The sequence below is a fragment of the Myotis yumanensis genome, unplaced genomic scaffold (genome assembly GCF_028538775.1).
Source record: "Myotis yumanensis isolate MYYU_CA2020_CCGP unplaced genomic scaffold, mMyoYum1.0.hap1 SCAF_16, whole genome shotgun sequence".
Taxonomy (NCBI): Eukaryota; Metazoa; Chordata; class Mammalia; order Chiroptera; family Vespertilionidae; genus Myotis; species Myotis yumanensis.
This window is the reverse complement of record NW_027223767.1, coordinates 39,825,969-39,843,829: the sequence shown is the minus strand read 5'-3', so window position 1 is coordinate 39,843,829 and position 17,861 is coordinate 39,825,969. Positions and strand designations below refer to the sequence as shown.

Sequence of the window (17,861 nt, the reverse complement as noted above, 5' to 3'; positions counted from 1 at the left end):
GACCCTAGCCGGTTTGGGTCAGTGGATAGAGCATCGGCCTGCAGACTGAAGATTCCAGGTTCAATTCTGGTCAAGGGCACATGCCCGGGTTGCACACTTGATCCCCAGTAGAGGGCGTGCAGGAGGCAGCCAATCAGTGATTCTCTCTCATCATTAATGTTTCTATCTCTCTCCTCCCTTCCTCTCTGAAATCAATAAAAATATATTTTAAGAAAATCAATGGGAAAACATATCCTAAAATCTGACTCCCTAGTTCATTTCATAACGTGGCCCAGTCTGTCAGAGTGGTTTGGACACATACAACTGGTCAGCAAATGTCCCTTCCTCCTTGGCCAGTGGAGACTAGCCCTGTGCTTCCAGAACTCAGCAATCCCTGTGCCCTGCAGGTTGCGCCACTGGACTTTTAACTCTCTGTCTTTAGAGTGAGGCCATAGAGCAGGAACCAGCACCCGCCTGCATCCTCCATAACTATTCTACAAGCACATTTACACCTTTCTCTGATAGGTCACCTTGTTTAGTGAGAGATGATTCACAGGCCATAAAATTCACCATTTTAAAGTATACAGTTCAGTCGTTTTTAGTATGTGCACAAAGTTGTGCAACATCTAGTTCAAGAACACTTCGATCACCCAGTGAAGAAACCCCTTACCCATTAGCTATGCATTTACCTATTTTGGACATTCCATGTCAGTGGAATCATTTAATACCTGGCCTTTTGTGACTTCTTTCACATAGTATGTTTTCAAGGTTCATCCATGTTGCAGCATGTATCGTGACTGAATAATGTTTCCTTATATGGATATACCACAATTTGTTTAGCTTTTTTTCAGTTAATGGACAGTTTTTTAATTATAGCCATCCTCGTGCATAAAGTAGATCTCATTGCAGTTTTGATTTGTACTTCACTACTGTCTAATGATATTGAGCATCTTTTTATGCACTTATTGGCTATGTATAGGTCTTCTTTGGAGTAATGTCTATCTTTGCCTATGTTTAAATTGGGTTGTCATTTTATTACTGGGTTGTAAGAATGCTGTATAGCCCTGGCCAGTGTGGCTCAGTTGGTTGGAGCATCATCCTGTACATCAAAAGGTTGTGGGTTCGATCCCCGGTCAGGGCACATATTGGGAGGCAACTGATCAATGTTTCTCTCTCACATCTCTCTCTCTCTCTCTTAAAAAAATAAATAAATAAATAAACCAGTAAACATATCCTTAGGTGAGGATAAAAAAATCTATAGCCCTGGCTTGTTTGGCTTAGTGGATAGAGTGTTGGCCTGCGGACTGAAAGGTCCCTGGTTCAATTCTGGTCAGGGGCACGTGCCTGGGTTGCAGGCTCGATCCCTGGTGAGGGGTGTGCAGGAGGCAGCCAATCAGTGATTCTCTCTCATCATTGATGTTTCTCTCTTCCTTTCCATTCCTCTCTGAAATCAATAAAAAAAATTTTTTTAATCAATAAACATGTCCTCAGGTGAGGATAACAAGAAAGAGTGCTATATATTCAGGATACTAGAGCTTTATCAGGTATATGATAGTATCTGCATATAAAATATGCAAATATTTTCCCTATTCTCTGGGTTGTCTTTTCACTTTCTTGGTAGTATTCTTTGGAAGCACAAAAGTTTTTATTTTTATGAAGTCCAATTTATTTATTTTTTTTCTTGGCTGCTTATGCAGTAGATGTCATAGCTAAGAAACCATTGCCTGACCCAAAGATATGAACATTTATACCTGTCTCCTTCCAAGAGTTTTATGGTTTTTGCTCTTACTTTTAGCTTTTTGATCCATTTTGAGTTACTTTTTTAACATGGTGTGATAGGAGTCCAACTTAATTCTTCTGCATGGAACTATTCACTTATCCCAGCATCATTTGTTGAAAAGACTATTCTTACCCATTAAAATGTCTTGGCACCTATGTTGAAAATCGATTGCCCATAAATGCCTGGGTTGGTCACCTATTCTTGACTGGAATGTCTTGAATTGTTGTTCTGGATTAAGATGGTGTTGTGTAGATAAGAGCAGAGTTCAGCCAGAAGGTGAAAACTTGAGTTCTGAAATCTTAGTTTCCATAATCCCACATGAAGGAGAGTTTGATGTGTCTTCTAGACCCGGTTTAAGCCATTCGGGCAGATGTGTGCAATCTCCTGGGCTCCAGACAGCTTTGCTGTCATCCGAACCTGCCTTTATCCATGACGGACTCAACTGGGTTCATCAGCAGCAGAGGAGCCAGCAAATAGACTTACTTCAGAAATGGAACTTAGATTCCCAGAAACCTCAGGAGAGGGAGGACGGAGCAGCCACTAGCCAGTGCACATTCCAGAAGGCCCAGAAGTATGTTTTTGCGTGCATGTGTGCGTGTGTGTGTGTGTGTGTGTGTGTGTACACAAAGTCAGTAACACTGGCCCCAGAAGCACCACTTAGGGGCAGGAAGAGCCAGTTCCGTTGGGAGGAGTGAGCAGGAGCACACCTCATGTATACTTGTATGCACACTTGCACACCTTGTGTACACTGACCCCCAGCAGCAATTACTGGGAAGGGGAGCCTTCTCTGACTTCATAGCCAGTCCAGCTCTGAGGTGGACCAGCCCTTGCACCTCACCCCAACCCTACTGCCCAGATACTATTCCAGGAACAAGGTGGGTCCTCACTTCAGCTAAGTCCATGTCCCCGGGGCTGGAGTCCTGGTGCCTCGGTGCCGTTGGGAGCCCAGCTCTGAGACGCTCTGTTCACGGGGCTGTGCCACAGTCGGCTTCGGGAAATGACTGCCCACACAGCCGTTGGTTTGGTTGGGCAAACTCTCCAGGCCCACAGGGAGCCTGTGCAGCCGGTAAAGGCAATCAGTTCCCGTTCACATCAAGTCCTTTCCTCTGCTGTGTGAGCTTTTCACCTGCGATCCTGGGCTCCACAGCTCACTTGCCAGCTGCGGAGAAAGGGTGGTGCTGAGTGTCAGAGGAGGCGGCTGTGTGACCGGAGGAGAGCAGTGGGTGATGAAGAGTGTTGTTTCACCCTGGCCAGTGTGACTCAGTGATTATAGGGTCTGTCAGCCCAGGCATCAAAGGTCTCGGGTTCATTAGCAACCAGTCGATGTCAATGTTTCTTTCTCTCTCTCTCTCTCTCTCTCTCTCTCTCTCTCTCTCTTTCTCTCTCTCTCTCTTCCCCTCCCTCGCTCCCTTCCATTCTCTCCATTGGAAAAGCAATGGAAAAAATATCCTCAGGTGAGGATTTTTTTTAAAAAAGAGTGTTGTTTCTTAAGTCACAAGACAGCAGTTTTCCATTCTTACCACAACCCAGTAGCCATGGGCATTCTAGCTGACAACCTGTCACACAGGTTTCTTTGTTTAAAAACTTCCAGGGTGTTGTCTGAATTCAACAAAGCCCAGGTAAACTCTGTGCCAACCAACGGACTGAGCCGAGAAACGGAGATGCCCGCACTGCAGGCCTCACTCTCCCTCCACGGCCTCTGCCTCGACACCAGCACACACCTGCACATCGAGGCGCCCGCAGAGCCCCTCCCTGCCCGAGCAGCCCCGGGGACTGCAAATGGTGGCCACAAGCAGGAACCGCTTTCCCTGGCACCTGGCATCCTGGGCTTGCAGCATCTGGGCACTGCCCAAGCTGTCACTTCGAGGAGCACTTCAGACCAGCAGCCTTCTAGTCCTGTGAGAGCAGTCGGCCAAGGGGATGGGCAGCAGAGGCCCTCGGTGGATGACGGAGCTGGACTGAGCCTCATGGTTTCCTCACCCACCAGTCCGGTGAGTGGTTCAGGCTGTTCTGGGGGTGGTCTTGGTAAAAGGTCTCCAAGCCAGGATTTCCCCGGTTGATGACCCCAAGTGGTCTCTGCCTTCTTCCCAATTACCCCCTCTCTCTGGGTGGTGTTAGTGTTAATAGCCTCATGATGATGGAGCTGGTGTTTCTTGGTGTGTGAGTAGTGGACATAAGCTGGGCATCATGCCCATCAGTTCCCATGGTTATCTCCTGTCATCTCTGCATCGACTCTATGACAAGATAATTCTCACTTGACCACAGACTCTCTGCTCTTAAGCAACTTAAGGCCTTGGGCCAGGAACTTCACCTCACTGGCCCTTGGTTTCCTCCTCAGTACTTGTTATTATTTTTTTTTAATATGTTTTATTGATTTTTTACAGAGAGGAAGAGAGAGGGATAGAGAGTTAGAAACATTGATCAGCTGCCTCCTACACACCTCCCACTGGGTATATGCCCGCAACCAAGGTACATGCCCCCGACTGGAATCGAACCTGAGACCCCTGAGTCCGCAGGCCGATGCTCTATCCGCAGAGCCAAACCGGTCAGGGCCTCAGTACTTGTTATTAATAAATTGATATTTTTATATAATTCTTTTGAAAATACTCATTTTGCAACATGATCCAGGTTTAGAACTGTGCTGTCCAATTTGACAGCCACTAGCCACATGTAACTATTAATTTTACCTGCTTCTTTTTACATTTTTAAAAAATGCGGCTACTAGAACATTTAAAGTGACATATATGACTCATTGTATTTCTATTGGACAGCACTGTTCTAGAATAAGCCAATCTAGTTGTTGATAACCCAAGGGAAGTCAATCCTGGGAATGTCCTGGAGAAGTGTTGGCCAGTGGAGCAGCAGTCAAAGCTGTAGACCTAAGCTCTTCAGCTGTTTCCGTTTGTTCTTGTGTCATGGAATGCAGAGGCAGGAATCTATGTACGTGTGCTCCTGGACACAGGAAGCCAGGAAACTGCAGCCTGGGGCTCATGTTGGTGCATGGTCTTACTTTTCAGCTCCATCCATGCACATCTCTCCTTTGGCCTGTAACTTCCAGATCCTGTAACTCAGGACGGGACCAGGGCCATGCAAAGTGAAAGAGGCACACACACACCCTTTTTAAAACAGCTTTAGTGCATTTAAAATTGTTATTATTTTAATCAGAGAAGAAGGGAGAAGGAGAGAGATAGAAAACTCAATGATGAGAGAATCATTGATTGGCTGCCTCCTGCACGCCCCCTACTGGGGATCGAGCCCACAACCTGGGCATGTGCCCTTGACTGGAATCAAACCTGGGACCCTTCTGTCCGCAGACCAACACTCTATCCACTGAGCCAAAGCAGCTAGGGAGTCTTGTTCTTACATTTAGATATGTGGTATATTTTGAGTTCATTTTTGTATATTGTATAAGGATGAGGTCCAACTTCATTCTTTTGCATATAGATATCCAGTTCTACCAGCACTATTTGTTGAAAAGACTATTATTTCCCCTTTTTAAAAAGATTTGAGGAATGATGTATTTAAAGTATACCAGATCCTCAATGTATACCTCAATGAGTAATTATATATGATATGCACTCTGTAACCACCATCCAGATCTAGATATTAGAACATTTCCAGCCCAAAGGAAACTACCATAGATTCATTTTTCCTGTCATTGAACTCGTTATAAATGGAATAATACAATATATTACTCTTTGCTTCCTTCACTGAACTGTGCAGTTCACCTGTATATACAACCTGGGACTATAGTTTGGTCTTTTCCACTGATCTATAGTATTTCATTATAAGACTTTATCATAATGTGTGTCTCCATGCTCCTGCTAACACACATTTGGGTAGTTTCCAGGTTTGGGGCCATAATGAAGAACGTTCTTGTACTTGCCTTTTGGTGAACCTATGTACTCATTTCTGTGGGTATATATTGAGGAGCGGAATTGCCAGGCCATTGGGTAGCCATATGTTTAGCTTTAGTAGATACTGCCAAACAGCTTTCTAACAGTCTTGTACCAAGTTATCCTCACACTAGTAATATATGAGCGCTGCCATCTCTTTCTCCTAGCCAGCGGGGTCGGGACAGGGCAGTCCACTCATCAACAAAGCTCTTCCTCTGTTCACCACGTTTTGACCCCCTGGCCTCCTCGCAGCTCCTGACAAAGCAAGTTTCTTGTAGCCCCAGGCACTTCCATTTTCTGTTCCCTGTGCCTGGACCCTTTTATGACTCACTCCTTTCCCTCACTGCTGTCTCGGCCTTCCCTGACCACTCTGCCTCCAACACTGGTGACTCCCTTTCCCATTCATCTGCTTCACTTGGTAACACTCACACTATGTGAAGTTATATCATCTCTTCATTTTCTATTTGTGTATTTCCTGTTTTCCTGACTAGGCTGTTGGCTCCATTATATGAGAGACCATGTCCATTCATTCTGTATTGTCGGCTCAAGCACTGTACCTGGGAGAGAATAGGAATCAATCACTAGTTCTTGAACTCTCTCTTGAAATGCCGGCTTGTAGATTTACACTGAGAAGTGCACCAAGTGCAGAGGTGGGCAGGTTGGTCTGACCAGGGCAGGCTCCACCTCCTTGCCGCCTCAGGGGAGTCTGGTTGCTTGGTAACGTGGAATCAAAGCACCTACTGCTGAGTTCAGTGTGTGCTTGCCCTTTCTGAAGCCCATCTCCTTTGGGGAGTTGTGGATCCAATCATTCCTCCACTCCCTAGTCACTGGGCAACACTGTGTGGCCCGCCTACTCACATTGACCTGGTATCTTCACTCCTCAGCCAGACTCCCCTCTGGATTTCACTGTTGTATAAAGTGTCCTAATGTCCAGGTGGCATTCCTGGAGCGATTTTGGTCCCTAGTGGTAGATGCTTTGGGTCCCTGGTGGCAGGTGCTGCTCTGGCCGAAATTCTTGGTCAGTGGTGATTTCCCCCCACTGTTAAAGGGGCAGGGAGCTGCAGCCAATTAAGCCAACCATGCTCTTTTCCCCATGGGAGCCTGGTGTGCAATGGCTGCAAACAGCATCCTTGGTAGTGTACGAAACCTGTTGCTAGTATGGGTTGCCTTAAGGGACCTTGGATACAGCCCTTTCTGGTGGACACTCGTGTCTGAACTCATGCTGTCCTCAATCTAGAAAAAAAGAAAAAGAAAAAAGGGGGGGGGGGGCAGGGAACTGGCCAGATATGGGCCCCGGAGTGAGCAGGCTGTAGGCAGGTGGCATGAAAGGGAGACGGGAGACAGTTGTGTGCTCCTCTCCCCTACCTCCCTTTCTGCTTTATAACTGGAGGCCTTGGCGTGGGCCACAGCCACAGGACTTGGTCCAATTCCATGTGCAGAAGTTCCAAGGACCCAGTGTTCCCACTTTTTTTTCTCCATTGCTTAAGAGAACAAAAGGTTTCCCCGAGAGTATGATTTCCTGGTGGCTAACCTGTGGTCCCTGGAGTGTGTCTGACCATTTCCTGCTCGTCTCCCTCTCCGCTGCGGATGAAGGAGCCCTCACCAGTGACCATACATCATCTCAGAATCCACATTTGTCTCCTTCTTTCCACTTCCCTCACCTCATCCTTGTATTTTATGTTAAAGATGTTTGGAAAGTCAAGATTTGTTCTTTCATCTGTTATAACTCTATGCCAGGCACAAATAAAAATGTTCCAAACAACTTTGGGGGTAAATCCAGAACTCCATGGGAGCCCCCGGGTGGGATGGAGGGTTCCTAACCCACCAGGAGGGTGGGAATGGGGTAAGGATGAGTCAGGAAAGCTTCCAGGAGGAGGAAGTAGATGACCTCTGAGCTGAGTCTCAAGGGATAGTGGTCTCTCCCAGTAAAGCCAATAGCAGGGGCTGGGAGGTGTGTGCCAGGCTCCCTGAGGCTGCCTAGACAGCCAGGGGTTGCTCCTGCCTATTTTCCTCAGGGAGTTGCCTTGAGTCACAATGACCCAGGCAGGCTTTGTTCAGAGCCCTATAGCCAACTTCATTGACACATTGTCCTGCCACTGGCAGAAGGAAGCACCTGCCAAGTTTGAGGGTTTTCAGAGGAAGCCTTAGAGGCCCAGCTCTGTGAGCCTCCCCCCAAACTCCTGGCTCAGAACTCTCACTCTTGGCTGAAAGGACTCTTATAGCATCGGAATGAAATAAATTGTCTAAACCAATCTTTCGGGGAATCCCCAGTCCTACTCCCCTTCACTGTCTAGGGGAGCAGGGAGGGCAGTCTTTTTTTTTTTTTTTTAATATATTTTTATTGATTTCAGAGAGGAAGGGAGAGGGAGAGAGAGATAGAAACATCAATGATGAGAGAGAATCACCGATTGGCTGCCTCCTGCACACCCCTTACTGGGGATGTGCCCGCAACCAGGTACATGCCCTTAACTGGAATCGAACCTGGGACCCTTCAGTCCGCAGGCCGACGCTCTATCCACTGAGCCAAACCGGTCAGGGCAGGGAAGTCTTGATTTAGGGGTTGGAAATAGCAATGTCAGGTTGAGGTTGGTGGGACTTAACAAAACAGCTGGTCTGGTCCCCCCTGTGTGACTCATTTCCTCTGTGTAGACAGACATGTCTGGTGGCCCAGCCGGCTTCCTTGCCTCTGCTCTTGCACACTTAGGCACAGAAAGGCTGGGAGCGCTTGAAATAGTGGAGGGTGGAGAGGGGCTAGAATCCATTCCCTCAAGCCCCTGACCTCAGACCCACTCCACTTCTCAAAGCCAGTGAGCAGCTTCAGACTCAGAGAGATAGCAACAGAAGGGAAAGAGTAGGATAGGCTGCCTGGGCCCTAGGGGGCCTGCTCTGAAGCGGGGAGCTGAAGCAGGGGTTGCCAGTGAGAACTCTGGGTCCTTCTCCCCCATGCCTCCCTTACCTCAGACCCTACAAGCAGAGCCGAAAAACTACATCCCTTAGACAAATGGTGCTAGGACAACTGAATATCCAGATAGAAAAAAATAAAGGTGGACCCTTCCTCACGCCATACATATAAATGAACTCAAAGTAGATCATAGACCTAATTCTAAGATCTAAAACTAAAGCTCTTAGCAGAAAACAGGGGTAAATTTTTGTGACCTTGAATTAAGCAATGGTTTCTTAGATACAACACCAAAGGCACAGACAGACACAAAAAAATAGATGAATTGGACTTCATCAAAATTTAAAAATTTTGTTCCTCAAAGGGCACCATCAAGAAAGTAGAAAGACAACCTACAGAACTGGAGAGGTTATTTGCAGATTGTGTTTGTTTCCTAGGGATCCTGCAGCAAAGTACTATAAACTGGATGGTGTAAAACAACAGAAATGTATTCTCTGCGAGAAGCCCAAACTCCGCATGTTGGCAGGGTTGGTTCCTCTGGGATTCAAGAATCTGTTCCATGCTTTTCTCTTAACTTCTGGTGTTACCAGCAATCCTTGGCATTCCTTGGCTTGTATACCCATCGCTCCAGTCCCTCCCTCCATCACATTCCTTTGCGCCTCTATCTTGACTTGGCATTCTTCTGTGTGTGTGTGTGTGTGTGTGTGTGTGTGTGTGTGTGTGTGTGTCTTTCTCCTCTTATAAGGACACAGTCACATTAGATGAAGGGCTCACCATACCCCAGTATGACCTCATCTGAACTAATTGCATTTGTAATAATCCTATTTCCAAATAAGGTCACATTCTGAAGTACTGGGGGCTCGGATCTCAACATATCTTTTTGAGGGATAGAGCATCAACCTGCAGACTGAAGGGTTTGATTCTGGTCAAGGGCATGTACGTCGGTTGCAAGCCTGATCCTGGCAGGTCGATGCTCTATCCACTGAACCAGACTGGCTAGGGTGGAAAGGGTTGTTGTTTTTAATGGAGTAAGGAAAATGTTCTAAACTTAGTGGTAATGGTTGCCCAATTGTGTGAATATACTAAAACTATTGTATTATACAGTTTAAATATATTAATTTTATGATATGGGAATCATGTCTCAATTAAGATGTTTTTTTAAAAAACTTAAAAAACAGCCTGTGTCTTTATTTCTTTCCATAGAAAAGCAAGAGCTGGATCTCGGAAGATGATTTCTACCGGCCTCCCCAGGAACAACCCCCGGAGAGTCCTTCAGATGGCTCCGCAGCTTCTCCCAGAGGGACTCCAGAGTCCAGGTCGTGTCTTCTCAGGCATTTTTCTCAAGGACCAAGAAAAAGCTCCTCCATGGGGGCCTTAGACAAAGCTTGTGTGCCTTCTCCAGGAAGCAGGAAAAGCCCGGCAGCCGCCTCACAGGAGCATAAGAACTTCAGGGTGGTGCATCGCAGGCAGATGGGTAGGTAGCTGCAGCATTCCAGGCCTCTCCGCAGGGGCACGCCTTTCAGAAAGCCCTTCTGACGGCCTCTTTTCCATGACCAATTGGGTGGCGTCTTCTCACAAGAAAACACTCATCCTGTGATGAGTAATTCAAGAAAGCATTACAGGAAAAGTGTTATGTATATTTTCTTATACAGTCTCAAAAGTAATGCCCAAAATTGCCTACAGAGTGTAAAAATACTGTTATTATATATTATTTCAGAGAGGAAGGAAGAGGGAGAGAGAGATAGAAACATCAATGATGAGAGAGAATCACTGATCGGCTGCCTCCCATCTCCCTACACTGGGAATGGAGCCTGCAATCTGTGCTTGTGCCCTGACTAGGAATCAAACCATGACCTTCTGAACCACTGAGCCACGCCAGCCGGGCTACTGTATCATATGTTGAGATGGAAACTATTTTCCCTGAAATTACCCTATAAGCCTTATTATATGGAACTCTTAGTTCTGTCTTGATCTCCACACCCTCCCACTCCCGTGAAGTCCAGAATGCATTAAATAACTATAACCTAATTTTTCTATAACCCTCATAAATGAACTTCCTGTTTCAAACAAGCAAAAAAGTGTGCCCCAGAGTCAGTCTCTTTCTCTCATTTTCTGCTTGCAGTGATCCAGCAGAGAATTCTGGCCAGGTTTCTGGGGCCCTGGTCCATGCTGGCTTCTTTTAGGTTTTTCTGTCAGCCTATGTGATATGGTTGTAACCATGTTGGAGAAGGTGAGCTCAGTCCTGGGTCTTCCTCTCTGTCGACACCCACGTCCCAGCTGATCTCACCTACTCTCAAGGGCCTTACGCCAACAGCTCCCCAATGTTTAGCTCCAGTGTGGACCTTGCCCTTGAACCTCAGATTCTCACCTCCATCGGCTCCATGCATGTCTAATAGGCTTCTCAAAATTGACATGTCCAAAAATGACTTCCAGTGATTCTCCACTAATTACAACATTATCAGGTTATTTTGGAGCAGGGGCATGGTACCCTTTCAAATATTTTGCAAGTGGGCACAATTTTTTTAAATTACAAAAATGGGCTCATACTACTCAATACTGTCCAATACCACTTTCTATGCTGATAAAAATGTCCTATGGGGTTATGTTTCTCATCTCATAAAATGCCCAACTTCCTCCTCCCAGATGCCTGGGCTGAAAACCTTGTAGTTACCCTTGACTTTCACATCACACATCAGGTCCACCAGCAAGCCTGTTGGCATGTCCAGAGTCTTCCACTCCTTACCACCTCCACCACCTCATGGGTTCAGCCCACCGACATCCCCGGCCTGGGTTACAGCAATGGCCTCCTAACTGGTCTCTCTCCCCCTGTGGTCCTTCAACATATGAAGCCAGGATGACTCCCCCATTTAAAATATGTCAGATCATGTCCCTGCAGCGGCTGCTGTCCCCTCAGAGCCGAGTGGCTGGCTGGTATTCTGATGGCGGTCATTTCCCCGCACCCATTACAGGACCTCGGGCCCAGGGGTTTTTTCTTGGGCGATAAAGGGACAGGCCCGTTGTCTAAAGTGCCTCTTTCTGCCTGCAGGACTGTCCAACCCGTTCCGGGGCCTCATGAAACTGGGCACAGTGGAGCGGCGGGGGGCGATGGGCATCTGGAAGGAGCTCTTCTGCGAGCTCTCCCCCCTGGAGTTCCGCCTCTACCTGAGCGGCGAGGAGCGCACCTGCGTGGAGAACTGCTCGCTGCTGCGCTGTGAGTCCGTGGGGCCGGCCCACAGCGACGGCCGCTTCGAGCTGGTCTTCTCCGGCAAGAAGCTGACCCTGCGAGCCTCTTCCCAGGACGAGGCCGAGGACTGGCTGGACCGGGTGCGGGAGGCCCTGCAGAAGTGCCGGCCGCAGCAGGAGGAGGAGTGGGTGAGCGTCCAGTACCCGGAGCAGCCCAGCGACCTCCCCGAAGGCCCCCAGGGTGGCCTCCCCTCCCACTCGGAGCCCACGGAGCCCGAATCCCTGCAGGGCACGCAGTTGGATTGGTCCTCCGCCCAAGTGCCCGAGCCGGACGCTATTAAAGAGTCCCTCTTGTACCTGCACACGGATAGGACCTGGACGCCCTATATCTTCTCCCTGTCCCTGGACTCCCTGAAATGCTTCCGCGTGAAAAACAACGAGAAGATGTTAAGTGACAGCCACGGAGTGGAGACCATCCGAGATATCCTGCCAGACACCAGCCTCGGGGGCCCGTCCTTCTTCAAGATCATCACGGCCAAGGCCATCCTGAAGCTGCAGGCCGGCAGCGCCGAGGAGGCCGCCTTGTGGAGGGATCTGGTGCGCAAGGTGCTGGCGTCCTACCTGGAGACCGCGGAGGAGGCCGTGACACTGGGCGGGAGTCTGGACGAAAACTGCCAAGAGGTGCTGAAGTTCGCCACCGGCGAGCAGGGCTTCCTGCTGCAGTACCTGGTGGCCATCCCCACCGAGAAGGGCCTCGACTCCCAGGGCTGCTTCTGCGCAGGTGCCGACTTGCCCTCCCGCCACCCCCAGCCCGCCAGCCCCCCTCTGCCTCCGATGGGGTTGCTGCCTTAGGCTCTGCACCCCTTCCCGGCCCTCCACGAGCGGCCCACCCCACCCCTGGGGTGTTGCTGCACATGAAGCTATCTGCAGCTGTTGCAGCAAATAGTGTCTGCTCCTCCCAGCACCCAGTGAGCCAGTGCCCCTGCCTGTGGGAATCCATCCTTTGCCCTTCCTACCACTCCTGCTCAGGGGGGAGACCTGTGGGAGGCAGCTCTGCTCTGTGCCCCTCTCTGCCCAGGGGAGTTGCGGGAGCTAAGCTCCCCGCTCCCTTCGTTATCAGATTACAACATTATCATGCTATTTTGGAGCAGGGGCATGGTACCTTTCAAATATTTTGCAAGTGGGCACAATTTTTTTTAATTACAAAAATGGGCTCATACTACTCAATACTGTCCAGTACAACTTTCCATGCTGCGGAAAATGTCCCATACAGTAGCTCCCAGCCACATGTGACTGCTGGGTGCGTAAAATGCGATTAGTGGGACTAAGGAACTGAATTTTTTACTTTATTTCATTGAAATGGATTTAAATTTAAAAGGGCCACCCGTGTCTCATGGCCACCATGTTGGACAGCACAGTGGTATATATTGTTCTGCAACTTGGTTTTTTTCTAGTTAAAAATGCATTATGGGTATTATTCCAAGTCAGTGCATCTGCTATATCATCATCATCACCAAACCTCATTCTTCTGGGCTGGGTACTGGCCAGATGCTTCCTTTGAATTGTCTCATTTAATCCTCACAACCACCCTGTTGGGACAGGTGCACTATTATCTCTATTTATAGCTGGGGAAACTGAGTCACAGGGCTGGTAAGAGCCTGTCCCAGGTTCACACAGCTATCCAGGGGCAGAGCCAGTTGAGGGCCATGTTGGTCCCAGAGCTCTGCTCTTAGCCGGGTCCCCAGAGGCCCTCTCTACTCCCTTGTCTTCACGGCTGCCTGATATTCTGCTGCTCATGTTCCGTCTTTAGCTCTTCCCTCCCAATCCAACCAGCCATTTCCCTCACGCTGGGCCCTCCCAGCGAACTGAGCGGCGTGCCTGCTGCAGCGTGCCAAAGCTACGGATGCGGCTGCAAGTGGGTTAGGAGCTGTCCTGTCGGGTGGAGCCTGTGGGACTGGAGGGGAAAGCCTGCTTCAGGCGTCTGGGAGGAAGTGGTCTGTGGTCAGCACCCTTCGGAAGGCAGAGCAGAGTTTCCTGCTGAAAACTTCAAGCCCCCCCCCCCCCCCCCCCCGCCCGCAACCCCCGCCCTCCACTAACACACCCCTTCACCCTCTTCGAGGTGATTCACACTGTGGATGTGAATGAATGCTGGCAGGGGCAGCTCTCACTGTCCCTGCCACCCGCCAGCCTTCACCAGCTTTTGGGCAAGACTGAAACTGGGGAGCCTGGGCTTCCTCTCCGCCTGTAAGGCGAACGCCAATCACAGCCATTTGGCTTGTATTTCATAGTTTGTGGGGCACTTTCAAAACCGGTCTCATTGAAACTTTGTAATAACCCACAGAGTAGCCAGTAGTAGCTGAACAGATACTGAAAGGGAACCTGGCAAAAAATTCACTGAAGGTCAGGATGAGGCAACTGGTAAGCAGAGGAACCGGCCTTGCTAGTCCTGAGGCCGGAGGGATTCTTGTCCCCTGGCCCCGTGGGAGGCTGGGCACGTGCTCAAGATTTGAGCCAGACCCTTGTTTGCCCTAAGCACAGCGACTCTCACTCCCTCTGCTCCCTACTCCAGGGACCTCCAGCTGAGGAGCTGAGGCTGCCCCACACCCCTGTCCTGAGGTATCCAGCAGCTCTCGCTTCAAACGGGCTCCAGGCCCTGCCTCCTACTGCCTTCCTGCCCACTCCCTATGCCCGACTTGCAAGGCCCTGACTTAGTTGCTTCCTTGTCTGGGGCCCAGTGGAGGGACAGACCTAGAGGAGGCTGACATTGGTGAGCCAGCAGCGGGAACATGGAAGAAGGCAGCTAGTTATAAGAGAATGCAGGCTCTCGAAGCAACACAGCCCAGCTCTGAATCCTGGCTGTGCCGCTTCATCCCTGTGTGACTGACAGGTTTCCCAACCTCTCTGCATCAGTCCTTCAGTGGTAAGATGACAGTGTTTTGTTGTCAAGATTAATTAATAGGGTTGATTGTGAGTGGTGGCTGTTCTTATCTTTATACTCTCCTTTTTTATCTTTATACTCTCCTTAGATAGCAGGCCTATCCACCCTGGTTGCTTCTGTGTTACTCAGGAGCTGACTCTGGCCCCGCTGCTGCTCACTCTCCCCATATCCTTCTCCCCAGGCTGCTCCCGGCAGATCGGCTTCTCATTTGTACGACCCAAGCTCTGTGCCTTCTCTGGCCTCTATTACTGTGACATCTGCCACCAAGACGATGCTTCAGTGATTCCGGCCAGGATCATCCACAACTGGGACCTCACCAAGCGCCCGGTGAGTCCCAAGCCCAGCCTATCATGGCCACACAGGGCTGCTGAATGATAGAGACGTTTCTCTATGCTGCTCTATGCTGCTGCTCTTCATCTGTTGGGAGGAGCGTGGCTCTAAAGAAGGCAGGGTCACTTGTTCAGGCCTCGTGATTTGGGGAAACTGATAAAGATAAAAACTTGGTGCTGGTCTAGAGCCTCTGTGCAGAGCTCTGTCAGTGCCTGCCGTGGTCCTCAGGTAGGAGTCTGAAGATGGTTTTCTGCAGTTCCTCATGGCTGCAGACAAAACTTTAAGGCACCAGCAACTGGATGGATGGGCGGGTGGATGGATGGATGGGTGCGTATGGATGAATGGATGGGTGGAGGGGTGGGTGGATATGGATGGGTGGACGGGTAGACGGATAGGTGGTTGGATGGATAGATGGGTGGGTGGATGGGTGGGTGGATGGATGGATGGGTGGATAGATGGATAGTCTGGCCAGCTGGTTGCAAATCCCCTTGGAGCAGTCAGCCTTTTCTGTTGTCAGTGTAAGAACCTGACAATGGAAAAAACTAATGACAGTTACTGGGAAGCAAGATCTCATATACTCTAGACTGCAGTGGTTCTCAACCTTCCTAATGCCGTGAGCCTTTAATACAGTTCCTCATGTTGTGTGACCCCCAACCATAAAATTATTTTCATTGCTACTTCATAACTGTAATTTTGCTACTGTTATGAATCGTAATGTAAATATCTGATATGCAGGATGTATTTTCATTGTTCGAGACCCATAGGTTGAGAACCGCTGCTCTAGAGAATGACAGCTTTGCACTTTCTTTTATACATTACAATTACAGAGGGAATGTAATGAAGATTACATGAAGATGGGAGAAAGCAAGGCAGGGATTGGACTTTAGAATAGTTAACAAAATTATGTGCTCTCTTGAGAGTGGTCACACTTTAGGAGGAGGGGGTTTAAAAAGAGGCATTTCAAAGGTGTGTACCCGAGATGCACAGGAACATGGACAGCGCTTGCTGAAGGCAGAGATAAGCCTTTTGCTAGAGAAGTTACAGGCCTGGGGCCTGACTACCACCCTGGCCTGCCCCGTTGGGAATTTACGATCAGATCACCTTGTGAGGTTAGTTTCGGTTAGATCCAGCACCTCTTTTTGTCCACACCATGCATCTATGTATAAATGTGTCTACTTTCTTATAAAACTGGGATTATACTGGACTCACATTGTTTTATAACACATTTGGTTTACTTAGTATTACATCTTTGATACTTTCTTAAGTTCACCAAATGCTTTTAACTAAGATGTATTTTAAGATGGTTCAGGCTTTCCTCTTCTCCAGCTGAGCTTACCCACTTTTCTGGCTGTGTTACCGTGAGCAAATTGTTTAACCTCAGCCTCCTCATCCGGAAAGGCGGGTTACTACTGTTGTAATGTACCCCGCGAATCACAGAAGGACGCCTCAAGAAGTCGAATTAAAGAGTCATATTTATTGCAATCCGGGACTATGAGGGGCCATTCCCCAATCTCATAGTAATAAGATGGCCGCAAAACCAGACTTATATAGGCAAAGATCACAAAGGTATTGGTTACATCCCAAGGTTTGGAATGAGGAACCTGGTTTGCAAAAAAAGCAGTTTACAGAAGCAGAAGCAGCATGTTATCTAAATTACAGTTTTGGGTCTCCAGGTCACTGAATTGACAGAAACACATTATCTAGAGCCCTCGGGTCTGGAATGAGGAACCTGGTCAGACTTAAGCATGTTATCTAAATTACAGTTTTGGGTCTCCGGAACACTGAGTCAACAGGGACACGTTAACTGGAGCCCTCTGACCTTGGGATAACTGTGCTGTCCTTCCCAGGTAAAGGAAAATGTGCTTCCTAAGACCAGTATGACCACAACCCATGGGATATTCACAGTACAATCAATAGGGTATTCAATCGAATGGGGTGATTTATATAATTCAGAAAATCAAAATAACTTTTCTATTATTTTAGCAAACAAATAAGTACAGAAACCAAACAGCAGGGTTAAAGTTAAACTACAGTTTCTACCTGAGATGATTGCTACCATACTTCATTACCAGTGTCTGTTTCGGGCTCGTGTGAGGACCGAAGGAGACAGTTCCCTCCCGTCACTCGGGCGGTGCCTTTCCCCTCTCCCGAGGCAGGTCACACTGGCCCCTGGGTCACCCGTCAGGGTCCATGCAGTCTTGGCATGTGGATGTGTCCTCGCCAGGGCACAGGGAGCGTGGGACTGAGTCTGTGCCATCCCAGCCTCTACCCTCCTGGGGATGGGAACCCCGAAGACGTTAGCTTCATCTTGTTCTGTTTGTGTGTTTTTTGGTTACCTCATCCCCACCCATACCCTCAATGTTAAGTATTTAAATAACTACATGGAGAAAATTACACCTCAAAATCACCACAAAGGCAAAGAAGCCTTTGACCATAAAACACACTCACTGTTTACAACACCCGGATATTTCTGTTGGGCCATCTCCTTATTCATTGCTGTAATTCTGGTGCCACTTCCTCGTTCCAGCTAGAGAATGACAGTCCTCTTCTCAGCGTGTCTGAGAGTGGGAATATCCAGCTCGCTCTCAGACCCTGGCTTGGGGAACACAGGGAAATTCAGCCTAGAAAGTGCCCGGCTCTCAGGGATGGGCCTGGCTGCTCACCGTCACTACCCTGGCTGACCCACTTGTGCGAGGCCTGCCTGGCACTTGGCAGGACGTGAGGCCAGGACTGGGGCTGCTTTCTTTGTCTGTCGCCTCCACACGCGCGGGATAGAAACAGTCCCTGCAGCACAGAGCCCCTGCCCGTCCGCGCAGTGCTCGGCTATTTTCAGCCACATTCCGTGTGTTATTTCAT

At 48.7% G+C, this 17,861-nt stretch overlaps 1 protein-coding gene and 1 non-coding gene across 7 annotated transcripts in view; both read left to right on the top strand.

Annotated features, from left to right (window-relative positions):
- PLEKHM1 (pleckstrin homology and RUN domain containing M1) overlaps window positions 1-17,861 on the top strand; it is a 46,406-nt gene that overhangs the window by 19,195 nt on the left and 9,350 nt on the right. For all 6 annotated transcript variants that reach the window (XM_070394701.1, XM_070394696.1, XM_070394699.1 and 3 more), the window contains 4 exons: window positions 3,351-3,750; window positions 9,758-10,028; window positions 11,601-12,518; window positions 14,857-15,002. In XM_070394701.1, coding sequence (XP_070250802.1) covers window positions 3,351-3,750; window positions 9,758-10,028; window positions 11,601-12,518; window positions 14,857-15,002 — 1,735 coding nt within the window. The remainder of the gene's footprint in view (window positions 1-3,350; window positions 3,751-9,757; window positions 10,029-11,600; window positions 12,519-14,856; window positions 15,003-17,861) is intronic.
- LOC138995217 (small nucleolar RNA SNORA70) lies at window positions 6,714-6,845 on the top strand. The gene has a single exon (XR_011468547.1). It is a non-coding gene; the product is annotated as a small nucleolar RNA SNORA70 (small nucleolar RNA).